General features: G+C 51.3%; 1 protein-coding gene across 2 annotated transcripts; it reads left to right on the forward strand.

Moving 5' to 3' along the window:
* The first annotated feature begins 1403 nt into the window (after nucleotides 1-1403).
* COPS7A (COP9 signalosome subunit 7A) lies at nucleotides 1404-18024 on the forward strand. Of its 2 annotated transcripts, none has more exons than XM_015408599.1 (8): nucleotides 1404-1488; nucleotides 3427-3638; nucleotides 8678-8753; nucleotides 10917-11005; nucleotides 11098-11300; nucleotides 15455-15560; nucleotides 17315-17510; nucleotides 17611-18024. In XM_015408599.1, the coding sequence occupies exons 2-7, from the start codon at nucleotides 3477-3479 to the stop codon at nucleotides 17468-17470; spliced, it is 792 nt and encodes a 263-aa protein (XP_015264085.1). In that variant the 5' UTR covers nucleotides 1404-1488; nucleotides 3427-3476; the 3' UTR covers nucleotides 17471-17510; nucleotides 17611-18024. The 2 variants fall into 2 exon arrangements, with proteins under 2 accessions (XP_015264085.1, XP_015264083.1); XM_015408597.1 differs by having other exon boundaries at nucleotides 17315-17466.
* Nucleotides 18025-20172: the final 2148 nt, after the last annotated feature.

The following is a 20172-nucleotide window of genomic DNA, read 5'->3' on the forward strand; positions in this document are numbered from 1 at the left end:
ATCTTGGGGGTGCTGCTGGTCTCCCAATTTCATTCTCACATCTGTTCCTTAACTCTTGCATTTATGTGCTAATTTGCCGCCATCCATTGATCCTACCGGTCACCCGTTCCAATTTCAGCTATGCATATGCATCTGGGCTCTGAGTGGTCCCTCTTAACTGTTAGACTCCTGCAGCAATCAGACTGAACAACTCGCTTCTTCAGAAGGGAAGTTTATTGAAGCAGTATTGGCAGGGCATCTACTTCAGGAACTGTGTTAAGATTAAAGCATAAAGCACCGGGTGAACAGATATACATTGTTCAAAGGGGGTCACTGGGTGGCGTAGAGCCAATGAGGGGAGAAGCGGGGCCCACCAGAATGTAATGGAAGTTGTTACAGGAAGCATTCAAGGCCAAGCACATAAAACATACAGATAAGAGAGCATCACTGAGGCAACCAGGAAACCGAAAGTACATTCCAAGGAGTGAACGTCCACCCTCCCACCAGCCTTTATGGCAGCGAGCTGACACTAACGGCTTGTCCCCGCCCTCTTTTTCCCTGTAACTACCTTTTGAAATTTTATTCCAGAAGTGTGTTTTGCACACGAAAGCTTACACCTTGAATAAAACTTTGTTGATCTCAAAGATGCCACTGGACTCAAACTCTGTCCTGCTGCTTCTCACCGACACGGCTGCCGACCAGTGTTCCCTCTAAACTGTGGACTCTTGGGAGCAAATATTCTACTTTGTGACCTACTGGCATTAAAGTTGTGAGCAGCGATTCGGCTACTGCATAAGACAAAAATCTGCGAGCTGGATGGTAAAAAAAAAACCCGTGAGCCAGCTCACACTAACTCAGCTGGGGTGGGGGAGGACACTGCTGCCCACCTTAGGGTTGCCAAGTCTGGGTTGGAAAATACCTGGAGACTTTGGGGGTGGAGCCAGGAGAGGGTGGGGTTTGGGGAGGAGAGGGGCCTCAACATAATACAATGCCATAGAGTCCACCCTTCAAAGCATCCATTTTCTCCAGGGGAGCTAATCTCTGTCGGCTGGGGATCAGTTGTAAAAGCGGGAGATCCCCAGGCCCCACCTGGAGGCTGGCAACCCTAGCCCACCTGCATCTTGGTTTATTGCTGTCTCCTTTGCGGCAGGAGGCTGATCCGGTCGCCCCTCTGGCCACCTCCAAAGGCGGAGCCCCGGGCTGCGTTTTGGCTGCCGGCGGGTCCTTCTGCTGACTGGCTCCTCTCAGCCGCCGGACTGCAAAGAACGGGGGGAGGGGGGCGAGCAACCTTAGGAAAACAGAGCCGCGTGGCAGGCGCGCGCAGCTGTACACCTCTGGCGGCTCCGCCCCGCTCTCCCCCCCGGAGAGAGCCGGCCAATGGGAGGGCGGGGAGGCGTGGCGTGGAGGGCAGCCTGTGACGCCACCAACCCGGAAGTGGTCCCTCTCCGGGCAAGGGACCGCCGGTCTGCCCCGCAGCGGCTCTCGGCAGGGAAAGGAAGCCCTCCTCAGGTAGGGGGAGGCCGAGGAGAAGGCGGGCCTGGTCTCCCTTCCGTGCTCGCAGGGCCGGGGGAGGAGCAGCAACGGCTGGGGGACGCCCCACGGAGTGACAGCTCCTCGTTGGGAAGGGGGTCCTGAGTTCCCTCTTTTCACCCCGACCCCACAGCGCTCTCCTCGAGTTCCCTGCGTCTCCCCCCCACCCTTTCTGGGGTAGGGGGCAAACAGCCCCACTGGCTTTCTGCCTTGGAGCGCTCACTCCCGCCCACCCCCCTCGTCTCTTCCCAGAGCCGGCCTTGTTCACACGAGCAGATCGGGCCCTGTGCTTCTCATCAGGGGTATTTGGGACCTGGAGCGCACCTGCGGAATAATTGGGGGCGGGGGTGGGTGGGAGATAAGGGGGGGACGTATAAAGAGGCGGTAGATTGGGCTAAGAAATGAAGCTGCAGTCTGGTGGCACCGTAAAAGCCTGACAACGTTTATTTCGGTATGAATTTATTGTTTATGGATTACGAATTTATTTCGGTTGCCTCAGTGCAGAATGCAGATAAGGGATCAATTTGGGTGTTGTTTTTTTAACCCGATGTAGGGTATCTCAGTGGTAGGGCGTTTACTTTCCATGCACCTCTGGTTAAAAAGAACATATAGTAGATGAACACATGAAACTTCTTTATACTGAATCAGACCTTTGGCCCATCAAAGTTAGTATTGTCTACTCAGACTGGCAGCTGCTCTCCAGGGTCTCAGGCAGAGGTCTTTCCCATCACCTCCTGTCTATTCCTTTGAACTGGAGATGCCAGGGATTGAACCTGGGATCTTCTGCACGCCAAGCAGATGCTCTACCCACTGAGCCACAACCCCTCAAACTTCAGCCTGTGACCTTGGAGTGCCATGGCCAGTCAGAATTGACAGTCCTGATCTTGAGAGATCAGTAGTCTGAATCAGTATAAAGCAGCTTCATGTGTTTCCCACTCTTTAACTGACCTCAGTGGATGAGGGGGGAAATACACTCTGCATCTGCTCAGGAGCGCTTTCTCCTTATTCTTACATTGTTTACTGGTCAGAGTAGACAGAACTGACTTCAGTAGACTGACTTAGTATGAAGCGGGTTCATGTTCATGTGATTTGTGTATAAATTCCATGCAAATAGAAAATTAGTGTGCCAAGGGGTGGACTGGGCCAGTACATTTCCCTTGGTGGGCTAGGTCTTCATTTGCGGGGAGTTATTCACACGGGGGACTAGTGAAAAAAGACAGTATCTGCAGCCGGAAGTCGGCACTCCATTCCACCACCTCATACTTACTCCCAAGTTCGTAAATCTTCTTAGAACTGTAATTGTCTTTATTTTTTAATGAAGTTGCTTTGCGGGGGGTGGGAGGATATGACCTGTGAAACAGTGCAGGGGTGAATTAACTTTTGTAACTTTAACTCTTGTCACTTTTGCTACTCTTTGTCTTAACTGGAGATGCCAGAGCTGGAAAACTCAGGTGTGTCTTTGCTTCTGAAGTACCTTCAAATCATGTGACTTGCCTTGGGGAAAAATGAGGGCCAAACTAGACAGAGTCCACCATTATTTTAAAGTCATTTAAAATTGCTGTGAGGACGTGCAGCATGAATGCAGTTGTTTGGGCACTTAAATCCCTTCTAAATGGTGGCTGTGTGCCCGTGGTGGACACGAGGACACCGTCACCACTGTTCCCTCTAAGCTGAGTTAGTGTGAGCTAGCTCACAGTTTTTTAGCCTCCGGCTCACACATTTTTGTCTTTGCTCAGGAGGGATGGCTCCAGAGCAAACTAATTTATACAGTAGCCAAATCGCTCACGCACACCTTTAATGCTCACAAAGTAGAATTTTTGCTCACAAGTCACAGCTTAGAGGGAGCATTGACCGTCACACCTGGTTTGTTCCTGAGTGAGCTGTCACTCCAGTTGGCTTGCTTACTCCTTTCTCTAGGTCCTGGGGGGCTGCATCCTGGCCCTGGAGCGGCCTGCTTCGGAGGCGCCATGGCAGCCGAGGTGAAGGTGACCGGGCAGAACCAGGAACAGTTCCTGCTGCTGGCCAAATCTGCCCGCGGAGCTGCTCTGGCCAGCCTCATCCATCAAGTGCTGGAAGCCCCGGGCATCTACGTCTTTGGGGAGCTCCTGGATATGCCCAGTGTCCGAGAGGTGAGTCCCAAGACCCAGGGGGACGAAGCCCTAGGGCAAGGGTAGTCAGCCATGGGGGGGCCCAAGTGCTAGTAAAAAATATAGCGCCTACTTGTGACGGTGTTGATATGCTGGCCAACAGAAGGGTGAAGGGAGGGTTATCCTTGGCCAGATGCATGGCATATCTCGTATATAGATTTTGCATGGAAGTAAAGGAGCTGCGGTGGCTCAAGTGGTTAAGACACTAAACTGCAGTCTGGAAAGTCGGTAGCTCAGCAGTTCGAGACCTGAGTACCGCATGACGGAGTGAGCTCCTGTGTCTGGTTCCAGCTCCTGCCAACCTAGCAGTTCGAAAGCAAGAAATTGCAAGTTGATAAATAGGTACCGCTTCGGTGGGAAGGGAACAGCGTTCCGTGAGCCTTGGTGTTTAGTCATGCCGGCCACATGACCACGGAAACGTCTTCGGACAGCGCTGGCTCTTCGGTTTGGAAACGGAGATGAGCACCGCAACCCTAGACTCGAATTCAACCTTTACCTTTACCCTAAAGGACTACAATAAGAATGCTTTAGGAAGGTTGATGATGTGAACCCATCCCAGCTGGGCTACGTCCAGTGTTCCCTCTAAGCTGAGTTACTGTAAGCTAGCCCACAGTTTTTTAGCCTCCAGCTCACACATTTTTGTCTCAGCTCAGGAAGGAGGGCTCCAGAGCAAACTAATTTATGCAATAGCCAAATCACCTGCTCACAACTTTAATGCTAGTAGCTCACAAAGCAGAATCTTTGCTCACAAGACTCCACAGCTTAGAGGGAACATTGGCTACGTCCCTGGTTTTTGGGATGAAGTGAGGGGGCTGTCATGCCAGACAAAATAGTCTAGTGTCCCTTTCTTAGATTGCCTGCCCCTGACCTGAAGAGTTTTATAAGGCTCTGTCTGAGTAACCCCTTGTGCTTTGTCTAGTGCAGGATCAGTTCTGCAATCAACAACTCAGAGCTGGTACAGTGGCTGTTAAACATCTCACACGTTAATCCTCCCCGCCCCAAATCAAGGCAACAATGCTTACATCTCAGACAAACACCCTGTCTACACTTTGTTTAAATTAGCAGCTTGAGTAGTTTCTCCCTCTCTTTCTGTTATCAGCTGAGTTGTAGCATTGATGAGCCTAGATTAGGGGCTTTGCCCCCAATTGCAGAAAGCATGCCACAAACAGGCCCGTAGCCAGGGGCATTTGGGGGCAATGCCCCCCCACAGATGAGTGCCGCCCCCTTGGGAGAGAAATTTTTTTAACATGTTTTTAAAATGTAAGATTGTGTGGGGTTTCCAAAATGACCCCAGGCACAGTCAGAAAAGCTTCAGTCTCATTTTCTTTTTTCCAGGGCAAAAAATGAATAGGTTTTTAAAAATGCAAATAAAATAAAATAAAATTGCAAAATGCAAAAGATGTAGAGTTGGAGATTCCCCCCCCCCCAGCTTACATAGAAAAGCAGTCTCTCCAATCGAGAGCACTAGAGGAGGAGTAGAGGTCCCAGTGGAGCTGGGGCTGCTGCTTCTGCTGCTGCAAGAGGAGCAGCAAGGGCGCCCCACGCCTCACCAACGAACTTTTTCTGGCTGTGTCCTGGCAGCAAGTTTGTGTTTTTTCAGCTGTGCTGGAAAGGGCTGGAGTTCCTCGAAAAGTTACCAGGGATTTCTCATCTGGGCATCCAAAAGAAAGTCGGCCTTCCCAAAATGGGCACCTCCACGACAGAGTGCCAGTGGGTGTTCCAGGGTACACGGGTAGTTCATAAGTGCAACGGCAAGGCCCAATCAATGTTCCTTCTGAATATGGTGCAGGAATCCGAGAATGCCCTCCTTGGCAGTGATCAGAGGCTGGCAGTGATCAGAGGTTCTGTGACTTGGGGGATGGAGGTGGATTCCTTGGCAGAACAGGCAACACGTAATGCTCTTGCAAATATTTTGGAGTGGTGGTAATGCAGGGTCCTTATTTAATAACTGCCCACCGTTTGATCATAGGCAGCACTTTGTTTAGCCAAAGGGCCTTTGAAATCATTCAGCTGTCCAGCGCTTTCTGAAATTTGGGGGGGAGAGGGCGGTCCCCTAGTCTTCCCGAATGGCTCGTTTCATGAAATTGGAGCAACAGCCGGAAAAGCCTGCGATCAGGCAGCAGTTGAGCTTTGAGTTTTTGGTTCTTTTAAGAAAGCCTCCCGCCCCCCCAGTACAGAGCATCAGCAGGTACAAAGCAGGCGCATGGTTCATACCTGGAGAACCAGCACCTTAAGCTGAACCTGGCAACAAATGGAACAATAGCTGTTCTAGGACTGGCGTTTCCGTCTGCAGGCTCTGATCAGTACGTGGGCCGCTACGTTCTGTACCTGTTGGAAGTTTCCCCATTGTCTTTAAAAACAATTTCAGGAGTTTAAACTCGGTTGCCCTAACCTGGATAGCCCAGGCTAGCCTGAACTTGTCAGGTCTTGGAAGCTAAGGAGGGTCGGCCCTGGTTACTACTTGGATGGGAGCCCACCAAGGAAATCCCAGGGCCACTGCACAGAGGCAGACAGTGGCAAAACTGCCTCTGAAATGTCTCTTGCCTGGAAAACCTTGTGGGGTTGCCGTTAAGTCGGCTACAACTCGGTGGCAAAATAACAACAACAATAGCAATAATAACAATAACAATAATAACAACAATAATAATAATTGAAAAACTCAAGGCCACTTCTGGTGAGTCTAAAAGGGAGGACAATTTCTGCCCAAGGGGTGCCTGAAAGAACATGTTCCTTGTATGCAGAGTTTTTTTTGTAGAAAAAGCCCAGCAGGAACTCATTAGCATAATAGGCCATACCCAACAGCAGGAACTCATTCGCATGTTAGGCCATACCCTGGCAGCACAGCTCATTCGCATATTAGGCCACACCCCCATGTTACCAGAAGTGTGGTCATCCAGCCACACTCACCTTTTGCTTCTCATTCTCTTTACCTTGTTTGTTGTCAAAACCCAGGGCTTTTTGCATGTTAGGCCACACACCCCTAATTGTAGCCAATCCTAATGAGTTGCTGCTGTTGGGTGTGGCCTGTTAGGCTAATGAGTTCCTGCTGGGCGTGGCCAACTTGGGAGCCAGCCGGAACTCCGTTCCTGTGCGTTCCTGCCCAAAAATAGCCCTGCTTGTATGCTCCCTTTAAGCTGCAGAGTCTTGGGAGCAAAAATTCTACTTTGTGAGCTACTGGCATTAAAGTTGTGAGCCAGCAATTTGGCTGCTGCATCAATTAGTTTGCTCTGGAGCCCTCCTTCCTGAGCTGAGACAAAAATGTGTGAGCCGGTGGCTTAAAAACTGAGCTAGCTCACACTAACTTGGCTTAGAGGGAACACTCTTACAGCAGATCTGAATCATGGTGCCCCCTTAAGCTTTTTGCACGGTCACTAAGTGCTGGCCTCACTCCGTCTACTCGTGGGAGGGGAGTTTCCTCTGGACCATCATTTCCCTCTTGCCCAAATGTGGTTTCATCTTATTTTCCCTCAAGTACCCACCATCCAGGCATTGGTTGAGGATCTCAGGGGGGGTTTTCCCCACCAAATGTAGAACTGGGGGTTATCGTTGTATTGACAACACCCAACCCTGATGGCTTCAGCTGCTCTCGTTCGGAGATCTTGCATTGGGTCCCCACAGGACAAATCCCAAGCTGCTGAATCTGCGTCAAGAATGACTGTACCTAAGTCCCAGCCAACTAGGGCTGGAACCCCTGGACTCCTGACCCTGGAAGCCCTACACTAGACTTTAAAATAATAAATGCGTGCTGTCAAGTTGCAACCGATTTGCAATGACCCCAGGATTACAGGGGTTTTTTAGGGCAAAAGATGAGCAGAGGTGGTTTGCCATCGTATTCCTCTGCACAGCAACCCTAGTTTTCCTTGAGGGTCTCCCATGCCCCGCAAGTACTAACCAGGGCCAACCCTCCTTACCTTCCAAGATTGGGGTAGTCAGGTCACTCCAGCCATGAATCCCAAAATAATTTGATGGTCAAGAGCATGAAAGGCTGCCGAAAGACCTGACAGTACCACAGGGCCTCTGTATCAAAGCCTTCCTTACGTGTCAAGGGTCAAGCCTGGGTGGAATTCTTCAGCCCAGAATCCAGTTTCCTACGCACAGAGCTTTTTAAACTTTTTTTTTGTATTATTGGATTTCTTGTCACAATCAACGAGAAATAAATAGGAGAGAACCGCAGTGTCAAGCCTGCAGAGCAGCAGTCTGAAAAATACAGTGTCAGATTTAAATTGAAGATGTAAAATTTAAAATGCAAGACTCAAAACGTGAAACATAAAATGAGGTGCCAACAAGAGACAGAGGAGAGAAAAATCATAATAGGTTGCTTAAATGGCTCTGTATCCTACCCTCAAGACAGTAATCAGATAAAAAGTGTCTAACTTCTGAGAAACAGTAGTTGTAAAGCAGGATGGAGCTAAATTTCAGAGGACATTTATGAATCTGCAAGGTAGAGTTTTCTGTAAATTCTAGAAATGGGTGACCATCTGTCCATAAAATGCGCTGAATGTATTGTGCCGTCGGCTGTTGTCAGCTGCAGAGATATTTTATCCAGTATCAGAAGCTCCCAGACTTCACTAGACCATTTTTTAATGGTAGGTAGAGTGGAGGGTTTTTTCCCCCCGTGTGAAGGTATTAGAAATTCATCTGTGTTCCATTCTGGAAATTAGTTCCATTCTGATTTTAGGGATCAGCTGAGTATCAGACTTTTCCAGCAGAATCTTGACCAGGTCTAATGGGATCTTTTGTCATGAGTTTTTCTATTTGTGACATGATTTTACCCCAGAACTGTAAGGCTTTTGGTATAATTTCATTAACAGTATTTAAAAAAAACGGCCTATGCCTGTTAAGTCCCTACCTGTAGCCTGAAGGGGTATAATCCAGTGACAGACGGACCACCTTGGCGAGGGCAGAGCCTAAAATGTCTGCCGTTGCCCCTCAAAGCTGTTGAGTGTCCTGTGTAAAAACATAAGGGATTCTGGCCATGTTTTTCTCCCTGCTGAATGTTGGTGTGTTTCTTCTCTCCACAGCTAGCTGACAGTGAATTCTCCCCCGTCTTCCGCCTGCTAACTGTCTTTGCGTATGGGACGTATTCAGATTATCTGGGTATGTTTCTTCTTGTCCTGGGGAAATGGGAGTAGCGATATGGAAAAACTGGAGCAGGGCCGGTGGAGTGGTAGGGGCTGAATCTGCAGACATCTTGTCTTCTGAGGCAGAACACGGCCCCTGTGGAAGCAATTCTGCCTGAGGTGAAGAACTGGGGGGGAAATCACCTCAGGTCAGACTGTGGAATAGGCCCGAGCTGTGGGTAGGTCTGAATGCTGCACATTGTCCCAGAATTCCTAGGATTTCTTCTATCCCATGACTGTAATCTCATGGCTGGTCCTTTAGGCTCCCTTTTCCTCTGCTTCTGGTGTCTGTCTTGGTGGGTTTGTGTAGCTCGCAGCAGGGTGCTCCCCAGTTCTCAGCCAGGGGTGGACACCGAATGCTGAATGGTAGGGGCTTAGGGTCAGGGAAACCAGTCTCCAAAGTAGAATCACCATATGTTTGCAGGATGGATAGCTGGTAGGGGCTGAATCTGCAGACATCTTGTCTCCTGAGGCAGAACACGACCCCTGTGGAAGCGATTCTGCCTGAGGGGAAGAACTGGAGGGGAAATCACCTCAGGTCAGACTGTGAAATAGGCCCGAGCTGTGGGTAGGTCTGAATGCTGCACATTGTCCCAGAATTCCTAGGATTTCTTCTATCCCATGACTGTAATCTCATGGCTGGTCCTTTAGGCTCCCTTTTCCTCTGCTTCTGGTGTCTGTCTTGGTGGGTTTGTGTAGCTCGCAGCAGGGTGCTCCCCAGTTCTCAGCCAGGGGTGGACACCGAATGCTGAATGGTAGGGGCTTAGGGTCAGGGAAACCAGTCTCCAAAGTAGAATCACCATATGTTTGCAGGATGGATAGCTGGCCTATCTACCTGCCCAATTTAGACACCCCCCCCCCCAAAAAAAAAGCAAGGAAGGGCTGGGTAGGATGAATACCTACCAACTGCATAAAGGAACCATGCCTTTAACCAGGGGTCATTTCGTAGAAAAAGAGGTGCAGGAGCTCATTAGCATAACTCATTTGCATATGCCACACCCCCTGACATCACCGGAAGTGTGTCAGAAGGCAATACCCGCCACTCAGGCTCCACTGGACTGTTTTGGATTGCTAGCTATCGGGGGGGGGGGAGGTGGAGATCTGTCCTCGCAGAGGAGGGAGAGCTTGTACCTGAACAAAACTTGGTCTTAAATTTTTATTTATTTATTTATCATTCGACTTGATATACCGCCCTAACCCCCATAGGGGTCTCTGGGCGGTTTACAATTCTTGGGTGCTAGTCACCTATATCAACCCTAACTACGGCCACATCAGTTCAAGGGGGGGGCCTGCCTACCGGCACCCTGGTGGAGGCTCGGTGTCGTTCACTTTTCCCAGCTCGGCTTCTTTCGGCTGTGAAATGTCCCAGTGCTTAGGCAGACAGGCGGATGGATGGATCGCCACTGGAGTATTTTGGTGCTGGGGGGCGGGCTCTGCAGCTTACCTAGCTGCTTCTTGCTCTGACTGAGAGCTGCTGGGAGCAGGGGGTGGGGCTTGTACGAATGTGCCCGCCCCCTGGGCTCTTTACTGCCGGAACTCCACTCCTGTGCGCTCCAGCAAGAAATTACCCCTGCCTTTAACAATTGAGTGGGATCTGATGCTGACCCAAAAGAAAAGAGCAAGATGTGAGAAATTTGGGGAAATGTTAGAGAGTGGAACAATGCAGGAAGAATCCTGCTGGAATCAGACCAGTAGTCTATCTTGTTTCATACAATGGCCAACAAGCTGCCCTGGAGGGCCAGCCAACTGAGCACAGAGGTCGAGGCCTTCCCCTGATGCTGCCTCCTGGCACTGCTGTCCAGAGGTTTACAGCTTCTGAATGTGGAGGTTCCATTCAGTCACAGTGGCTAGCAGCCACTGATGCACCTAACCTCCACAAATCTGCTAGCCTTATTTTAAAGCCATCTGTGTCTGTGGCCATCACTACATCCTCTGGCAGTCAATCCCACCGTTTCATTTCTCACTGATCAGAGAAGTACGTCCTTTAGTTTGTCCTGAATCTATTTCCTGTCAGCTTCCTTGGGTGCCCCCGGATTCTAGCATTATGGGGCGAGAGAAAGGACAATGAGCGTTGACCTCAGCTAGTAGTGGGTGCTCAAGGGGACTGTGAACCGGCTGTGACGGCGGCTCTTTCTTTCAGCCGAGGCCGGGAATCTGCCTGCGTTAACCGAGGCTCAGAAGAACAAACTCCGCCATCTCTCGGTGGTCACGCTGGCTTCCAAGCTCAAGGTAGCTCCCCCCCCCGCGGATGCCCCTCCCCTTGCTCATCCGGGAGCCCCTCCTCATGCTGCCCTGTGTGTGTGCCGTCCCCCCCTCTGTAGTGCATCCCTTATTCGGTCCTGCTGGACCAGCTACAGCTGAAGAACGTGCGGCAGCTGGAGGACCTGGTGATCGAGGCCGTGTACGCGGACGTCCTGCGCGGGAGCCTGGACCAGCGGAACCAGCGGCTGGAGGTGGATTACAGCATTGGGCGGGACATCCGCAGGGAGGAGCTCAGCGCCATCACCCGCACCCTTCAGGACTGGTGAGCGGGGCCGTCTGAGCCACCCGGAGTATTTTATCGGCTCCGTTTCTACCCTGCTTTCCCTCCCCAATGGAGACCCAAGGCAGCTTATGCTGTTCCCGTCTCCCACCGTTTTATCCGCACAACAGCTCTGCAAGGTAGCTTCGGCCAAGGGTCTGTGACACTGGCCCAGATCTTGTCAGGTCTCGGAAGCTAAGCAGGGTCGGGCTTGGCTAGTATTTGGATGGGTAACCTCAAAGGAATACCAGGGTTGCTATGTGAAGGCAGGCAATGGCAAACCACCTCTGACACTCTCTTGCCTTAAAAAATAAGTCTAGCTCACCACCTAGTGGTGCATGAGGCTAAAGGAGCTAGAACTTTTGACTGCCAGACAGTCTTAGGATCTCCTGGCTATACTACACACAAGAACGTACGGTAATTATTTATTTGGTGTAGTGGTTAGGAGCATGGATGCTAATATGGGAGAAACCGGGTTTCATTCCCCACTCCTCCACATGCAGCTGATGGTGTGACCTTGGGTCAGTTACAAGTTCTTTCAGATCTGTTCTCTCAAGGGCAGTTCTCTAGAGAGCTCTCTCAACCCTACCTACCTCACAGGGTGTCTGTTGTGGGGAGGGGAAGGGAAAGGAGGTTGTAAGCCGCTCTGAGACTCCTTCGGGTAGTGAAGGGCAAGGTATAAAGCCATTCTCTCCTCTCCTCTTCTCTATTATTACTGACCCACAGTCAGCCAGTGAGCTTGCATGGCAGGGTGGGGATTAGAACCCACAGCCAAACCGTTCTTAGCCTAATGCTGTAAGGGCTCTTTTTGTAGAAAAAGCCCAGCAGGAACTCATTAGCATATTAGGCCACACCCCTGACAGCACAGCTCATTAGCCCATTAGGCCGCACCCCCATGTTACCAAAAGTGTGGTCATCCAGCCACACTCACCTTTTGCTTCTTATTCTGTTTACCTTGTTTGTTGTCCAAACCCAGGGCTTTTTTTGTAGCAGGAACTCCTTTGCATGTTAGGCCACACACCCCTAATGTAGCCAATCCTAATGGGTTCCTGCTGTTGGGTGTGGCCTGTTATGCTAATCAGTTCCTGCTGGGCGTGGCCTACTCAGGAGCCAGCCGGAACTCCATTCCTGTGCGTTTCTGCCCCAAAATAGCCCTGGCTGTAACCATTGTGCCACACCATAAGGAAGAAAAGACCAGTTGAAGGTGACTTGTGTGGTGTGAGTTACGTCTCCTGGCCAGAGGAGCAAGGTGGGACGTCACTCACAGGCAGGACCGGTTTTCCAGCCCGGCTGCCCGTTTGGGTGGCACAGGGAGGAGGGATCTGGTGCGCTGCAGGGGCTCGGCTTGCACCCGGCTGTCAGGGGCAATGGGAGGTGACTGGGATCCCCTCCACGGCTTCCTTTGCACCTGATGCCGGCCCTGGACCACTGCCACAAATGGCAGCCCCCCTGTTACGCTGCTGCTTCTTTCTCTCAGAGGGCAGCTGTGCTGGTCTGTCATAGAACAGCTAGGGTCAAGTTCAGTTGCACCTTTTTTTAAGTGTGTGTGTGTGTGTGCGTGCGCACCTGGAAGCCACGGCGACCCCTGGTGACTGAACCCTACTGGGGGCCTGGAGGTTATTCAAGAGAGGTGGCTGAATAAGGCCTGCCCCCGCCTCCCGACTGCTGGTATTCCAAGGAGGTCTCCCATCCAAATACTAGCTAGAGTCGACCCTGCTTAGCTTCCAAGGGTCCTTTCCGCACTTGGAATCCCATCCCTGGTTTGATCAGAGTTCAGCTCGCAACACAATTCCTTGCATTTATCCCTGGTTATAAGGAGCTGCGGTGGCTCAAGTGGTTAAGACGCTGAACTGCAGGCTGTGGAAGGTCAGTAGTTCAGCAGTTCGAGACCCAGGGTGCCGCACGACGGAGTGAGCGCCCGTCTCTAGTTCCAGCTCCTGCCAACCTAGCAGTTCGAAAGCAAGAAATTGCAAGTAGATAAATAGGGACCGCTTCGGTGGGAAGGGAACAGCGTTCCGTGCGGAAATGTCTTCGGACAGCGCTGGCTCTTCGGCTTTGAAACGGAGATGAGCACCGCAACCCTAGAGTCGGATTCGACTGGCTTTCGAGCAAGGGAACCTTTACCTTTATAAGAGCATCCGTTTATCCCGGGACAAGTGTGGGGTGAAACCGGGGTGACCTCAGTGTAATGTGGAAACAAAAGATTTCCCGAGATAATTACAGAGGTGAACTCGAGGGTAGTGTAGAACGTAAGTTCGGGGACAGGGTTGAAGCAGGATTTAAGGTCTAGTGCAGAAAGGACCCAAGATCTGACCAGAATGGGCTTACCTGGGCCATCCAGTTCAGGGCAAGTCCAGTAGCACCTTAAGAGACAATGATTTTCAGCGCTTTTGGAAAAGTATCCGATGAAGAGGGCCTCGAGAGTCACACACTTCTACCCCAGGAATCTTGTTGGTCTCTGGGGTGCTTCTGGACTCGAATCTCCCATGTCCTTTTTTCACGTCATTCCTTATTCCCCACCGCCACATTGCTACATGTGGCCTGTGTGATGTGCTGATGTCATGCCTTGCGCCACCTGCTATGGGAAGAGCAGGAGGGAGTGTGTCCGGGGCTGCCTGCTCGCAGTCCCCGCCCCCCACCCCCGATCAGCATCCATGTTTTGCAAGGATGGGCAGAAGCCTCCGTGGACAAGATCTCCTGGGCCCTGTAACTCCCCTTCTGGAAGTTCCCCATAAAGAGCGACAATCGGGGCTATGCTCAGCCTGCGCTGCGGAAGCTGAAGTTCTGCGGCATAAAAATGGGGCTATGTGATCTGCATGAATTATGTAAGGGAAGCACATTTACAGGACTGCATTTGTTTTGTTTTGTTCTGCATGCATTATGATGTGCCTGCTAGTCACAGAGCGGGTTAAAGAAGGACACTGCTTGCCAAAAACCTCTTCCAGAAACCCACTAGAAATCTCTTTCAAAAAAATTATTTATAAATATGGATGTGTACAAAATACAGATCTCTTCCCTCTGAGTAATATATAAGTCACATCTAAGATTGATTCAGGAAGACACACAGTCTATAAATAAAGAATATCCTGATTCGTCGTCATTCCTTGAGACAAGCAGAGGGTAAATAAAAGTTGCTAGGTCACTAAATTATTATAATACAGGCCGTACATTTTGATTAGCTCTCCATATAGATGCAGAGAGAATATATTCTCTTATTTGGACCCCTCCCCCTGCTCCCTTTGAGGCTCCTGAGATTTCGCCCGCTCTTGAATAAATCTTTGGAGCTTAAGGACTAGAAACTTGCTTGTGCTTTGCTTGCTCCCCCTCCCCAACAATCAGTGAAAGCTGACATCCTCAGGAAGCTGAATTCAGCATCCAATACTGCTCTGGTGGAATCGTGGCCTAATTGTTCCCTCTACGCTGAGTTAGTGTGAGCTAGCTCACAGGTTTTTAGCCTCCGGCTCACACACTTTTGTCTTAGCTCAGGAAGGATAGCTCCAGAGCAAACCAATTTATGCAGGAGCCAAATTGCTCATCAAAACTTTAATGCCAGTAGCTCACAAAGTAGAATTTTTGTTCACAAGACTCCACAGCTTAGAGGGAGCATTGGCCCACAGCCCTCCATGTAGCAAAACGCCTTTCCCGATGCTTCCTTGCAGATGTAATCCTTGATCCCCCTTGCAAGGCATTGGTAGCAGGGCCGGCTCACTCACTAGGTGAACTAGGCGATCGCCTAGAGCAGGACGGCCCTTAGGGGCACCAAACTGCACCCGGCCCCGTACTCTGGGAGTTTCTTGATTATTCGTGCTTTTCATTCTTCCTAAAATGCATTTATTTTTGAAAATGGGTGGGTGCACGGGGGCCCCCAGAAGGGATCTTCGCCTAGGGTGCAAAGTAAGCTGGAGCCGGCCCTGATTGGTGGGGTTTCTTCTATGTCGTGCTCTTCCTCCCCTTTGAGAACAGATCCCTTACACCGCTGCCACCACCCCAGCTTTGACGTTTGCAGTTTGTTCGCTTTTCCAGCCACCCCACCCTTACCCCGCTTCTCAGGCTCCTTGGGTCTGGTGTGTTTTGTTAGGAGTCTCCTGCCCCGCTTTGCTCTCCCATGAATATCTCTCAGTCCTCTCCGGGTCACCCGTCTCGCCCGTCCCCTCCAGGTGCCAGGGCTGCGAGGTGGTCCTCTCCAGCATCGAGGAGCAAGTCAGCCGAGCGAATCAGCACAAGGAGCAGCAGCTGGGACTGAAGCAGCAGATCGAGAGCGAGGTGAGCGCCCCGGCTGGCAGACGACCGCTCCCCTCTGTCTTCGGCCACCCGCAGTTGTGGGGGGGGGGACATGTGGGCCACATTCCAGGTCTTACTGGCACCCTCCCTCCCACCAGTTTTAGTCTTAGTGTGGTTCTGTACTTCTCCTCCGGGCACCCCGCGTGGCATCCGCTGCCATCCCATTTTGCTCCCGGGCCAAGAATGTTGTTTACTCTCCAAAGTCAGTTGGCAGCTTGAAAAGACAAGATCAGGTTGTCCGTTTGCACAGAAGAGGACCAAAGGGGACGAGGGGCTTGGCAGACTCTTGGCCGTTCCCGGCGGCAGCAGATTGGTCACTCTTTGCATGTAAGCCAGCAAGTCACCATTGGCTGCACAGCTTGGCTTGCAGCAGAGAGGGACAGCCTCATTCCTGCCCAGTGACAGGGCTGGCATTTGACCTTGTAGCTGGGCGCTGGGGGCGCCCTCGTCTCAGTCAGCTGCTTGCAGGCAAATGTTCTTTTTAAAGAATCCCGTGGCCCCTTAAAGACCTAACAAGATTTATTTCACTGTGAGCATCTGTGAATCAGAGTCTGCTTCTTCAGATAGATGTGCGATGGGGAAGCGTCCTGGGAAGCCTTGTTTTCATTTTCCGTTACATATTACATATCTGACTTGAGAAAGATCACATTGAAATAAAATCTTTTTAATTTTTAAGGTGCCACCAGATTTTGGGCTTGGGGGGGGCTACAACAGACTAAGAAAGGGCTGTGGTGGCTCAAGTGGTTAAGACGCTGAACTGCAGGCTGTGGAAGGTCAGTAGTTCAGCAGTTCGAGACCTGGGTGCCGCTGATGGAGTGAGCTCCCATCTCTAGTTCCAGCTCCTGCCAACCTAGCAGTTCGAAAGCAAGAACTTGCAAGTAGATAAATAGGTACCACTTCAGTGGGAAGGTAACAGCGTTCTGTGCGCCTTGGTGTTTAGTCATGCCGGCCACATGATCACGGAAACGTCTTCGGACAGCGCTAGCTCTTCGGCTTTGAAACAGAGATGAGCACCGCAACCCTAGAGGCGGACTCGACTGGCTTTCGAGCAAGGGAACCTTTACCTTTACTTTACAACAGACTAACACAGCTACCCCTCTGCAATCAAACGTTTTTAAGCCTTTGAGATCTATCTCTCTCTTTCTCTCTCTCACACATGCACAGAGGACAAAATAACTATTTAATTAAACAGCTCCAACGAGTCCAAAGCACAGAAAAATTGTCTGCCGCAACTCTGCTCGATGCATTGTTCTTGCTTGGCCTTCCTCCTATCAGCCTCTCCCCAGGTCCAACTGGAGCCTTCGCCTCTTCTGGATGCAGAGGCACAGGAGGAACTGCCCGCCTTTCTGCGAGGCTGTCTCCTGCATCTCTACATGAGTTGCCGCTCTGGGCTGGTTTCCTTCCAGTTGAGAAGGGGAGCTGGAAGAGTGACTTGGGCAGAAGTCCTAGGGATTGCTTTGCTGAAGAGAGGAGAGGGAACGCGTGCCTGTCAGCCATCACAGCTGTGGGAAATGGTGGGCCCCTTGGATCAGGCCCCTTGGATGGGTAGAGGAGAGAACCTTTTTGCTAACTCCGCAAGGGAGTGCCTTCCTACTCACCGGGAGGCCTAGCGAGATCTCCCGTGCCTCTCTTGCTCTGCCGTATGATTTTGCCTCCAATGTAACGAAGTCTTTTCGCCTTTCCTTTTTGGGTCGCTTCCTTTCCTTCACCGCCGCCACCCCCTTTTGCCCCAGCAGGTTGCAAATCTGAAGAAGACCATCAAAGTGACGACGGCGGCAGCCGCAGCCGCCACCTCCCAGGATCCTGAGCAGCACCTGTCCGAGCTCCGGGAGCCCGCACCGGGCACCAACCAGCGGCAGGCCAGCAAAAAGGCCTCCAAGGGCAAAGGGTGAGGCGGGATCCCGGCCGACTCCTCGGAGTTCCCTCAGGGCGGTGAGAAATCGTCCACCCCCCAGAGCGGGCCGAAGCCCTCGGGTGGGGCCAGAGGCAGGTTGGGCCTGTCCGTCGCTGAAACTGTTTCCTTCTCCCACAGGCTCCGAGGCAGCGCGAAAATCTGGTCGAAATCAAACTAGCTGGACGCTGGCGTGGCCGGGGAGGGCCAGCAGGCGCCCCCCGCAATGTGTGGGGCTTTCTTCTCCAACCACGATGTCGTTGTCTGTGTGCCCCTCGTCCCCCCTTTCCGTTTCTTTCCTCCCCTGCCACATTCTCTCCTTCCCTCGCTCTCTCGCGACCCATTTCACAGCCCTTCTGTTTCAGACAGCACTTCCCCCCCCCTTCCTTTCCTCGCCTCTCTCACTCTGTCCCCACCCCACCCGGAACCCCATTCTTTTTTTCGGGGCCCATTTGAAAGAGCCATAAAACGACCTCACGTCTCTCAGTCGCGTTTGCAGTGACGGAATGTTGTGGCCGTCCAGGGGTGGGAAGAAGGAACTGGGCACCGAGGAGCCGCCTCCGGGGGTGGGGGGGGGGTCCCGGGACATCTTTGCTCTGTTGTGTGTGGGGGGGGGGGGAGGATGACACACCGTGACATCTCTCTTATTTTTTTTTCTTCCCGCTTTGCTCCAATCAGCGGAGGGGGCCCGTGTGCGTGTGTGGATTGTTTTTAAATAGTATAAATATATAAAGCAATTTAAAAAGAAAAGAAATAAATCTATGGACATATCCGGAGGGGCTGTTTTTTTTACCGTGGCGTCGCTCTGTTCCCTCGCCGGACGCTTCGGAGACACGTCCCTTGTTTGGCCCTTGGTGCTGGAGAAGATTTCCATTGGCTTCTGAGAAGCGGCAGGGCGGTAGAGGCCCGCTCGGGGTTCCCACGAGGCTGGGACAGGAGTAGAGAGCCAGTGTGGTGTCGTGGATGGAGTGTCGGGCTCGGATCCAGGAGACCCAGGTTCGAATCCACCTCCTGTCATGGAAGCTTGCTGGAAGACCATGGGCCAGTCACAAACTCTCAGCCTAACCCTTACCTCACAGGCTTGTTTTTGTGAGGGTGAAGTGGCGGCAGGGAGAAGAACGTTGTGAGCTGCTTTGAGTTTCCATAGGGGGAGGATATCCAGGTATGAACGAGTAAATAGTGTTAGAAATTGAGGCTGGGCAGGAAGAAGAGACTGGATTGATACCCTTCCCTTCACCACCCGAAGGAGTCTCAGAACGGCTTTCAATCTCCTTTCCCTTCCCCTCCCCACAACAGACACCCTGTGAGGTCGGTGGGGCTGAGAGAGCTCTTTCAAGGACGGCTCTTGAGAGAACAGCTCTGAGAGAACTTGTAACTGACCCAAGGTCACGCCAGCAGCTGCATATGGAGGAGCGGGGAACCAAACCTGCTTCTCCCAGATTAGAGTCCGCACTCCTAACCGCTACACCAAACTGGAAGAGTTTAGCCCGGCCATTTATCTCCAGTGCGTGACTCCCTCGTGGCCAGCCTCTGGGAAGTGTGCTAGAAACAGCGCAAGGGGTAAGCCTCTGGTGAGCCTGTGTGGTGTAGGGATTAGGATAAGGGCGATTGCAGGCTCAAATTCTCCCACTCTGCCATGAAAGCTCATTGGGTGGCCTCAGTCCAGACACTTGCTCTTTCTCAGCCTAACCTACCTCGCAGGGTTGTTCTGAGGATAAAGTACAAGAGGGGAGAATCGTGGTACAGCACCCTGAGATCCGGGGGGGGGGGGGGGGGGAAAACATACCCGATAGATCGATGGAAAGGCCCCAGGCTACAACATAGCCACCATTGGGATTCCCTTTTCATTGTTTTACTGTTTTGTTGTTTGTGTGTGTGTGTGTGTATATGTGTGTGTGTGTGTATATATATATATGTGTGTGTGTGTGTGTGTGTGTATATATGTATGTATATATATGTATGTATATATACATATATGTATATATAGTTATTCAATTTATATCCCGCCCTCCCTGCCAAAGCAGGCTCTGTCTGATTCTGTTGAAAGTGTGGTTAAGGGTTAAAGGAAGCTCTCACCTTGCTTGTACATAGTTGTCTCTCCTCCCTTCTCTCTGGCTGTAGCCCTGTTCATAAGTTACAGGGAACACACGTATAGTGTACACTTCTCTTTTTACGTGCGTTGAGTAATTCTCATAAAGCCAAAAGTGCGATTGAAACCCCACCTTGATCCAGGTACCAGTCCCCAGTTCCATTTGTCGAGTTAATGCACCCTGGTTCATTTTCAGAAACTGACCTACATATGTGCGTGCAGGCTGTACAGATGTTCACTGTAGGTCTTTATGTGTTTTGCCTTCCCTTATTAAAAAGGGGGGGGGGACCCTCTTCTCACCGGACGCAGAGGCAGGCAATATCGAGCCACCTCTATGAAACGTCCAAGCCCCGCTAGGGGGCTTGCCAGAAGGGGTCACCATGACTTCCAGGCATGCAAACACACACACACACACACACACACACACACACAAAATACCCTCAAAAAAGAACAGGGCTTCTGGAGTTCTGGCCCCACTGCCGGACTTCCTGATGGCACCTGGTATTTTTGGCCACTGTGTGACAGAGTGTTGGATTGGATGGGCCATTGGCTTGATCCAACACTGGCTTCTCTTATGTTCTTATGTAGTCCTGTTTCTCAGTATGTTCCTTTCC

The sequence above is a fragment of the Gekko japonicus genome, unplaced genomic scaffold (assembly GCF_001447785.1).
Source record: "Gekko japonicus isolate JY-2015 unplaced genomic scaffold, Gekko_japonicus_V1.1 scaffold1537, whole genome shotgun sequence".
Lineage (NCBI taxonomy): Eukaryota > Metazoa > Chordata > Lepidosauria > Squamata > Gekkonidae > Gekko > Gekko japonicus.

Bases quoted from the DNA above. Each gene is read 5' to 3' on its own strand.
- COPS7A (XM_015408597.1), top strand. From the start codon at position 3,477: ATGGCAGCCGAGGTGAAGGTGACCGGGCAGAACCAGGAACAGTTCCTG. The intron at 11,301-15,454 runs GTGAGCGGGGCC...CGTCCCCTCCAG, and splicing joins ACCCGCACCCTTCAGGACTG to GTGCCAGGGCTGCGAGGTGG. The intron at 17,467-17,610 runs GTGAGGCGGGAT...CTTCTCCCACAG, and splicing joins AAGGCCTCCAAGGGCAAAGG to GCTCCGAGGCAGCGCGAAAA.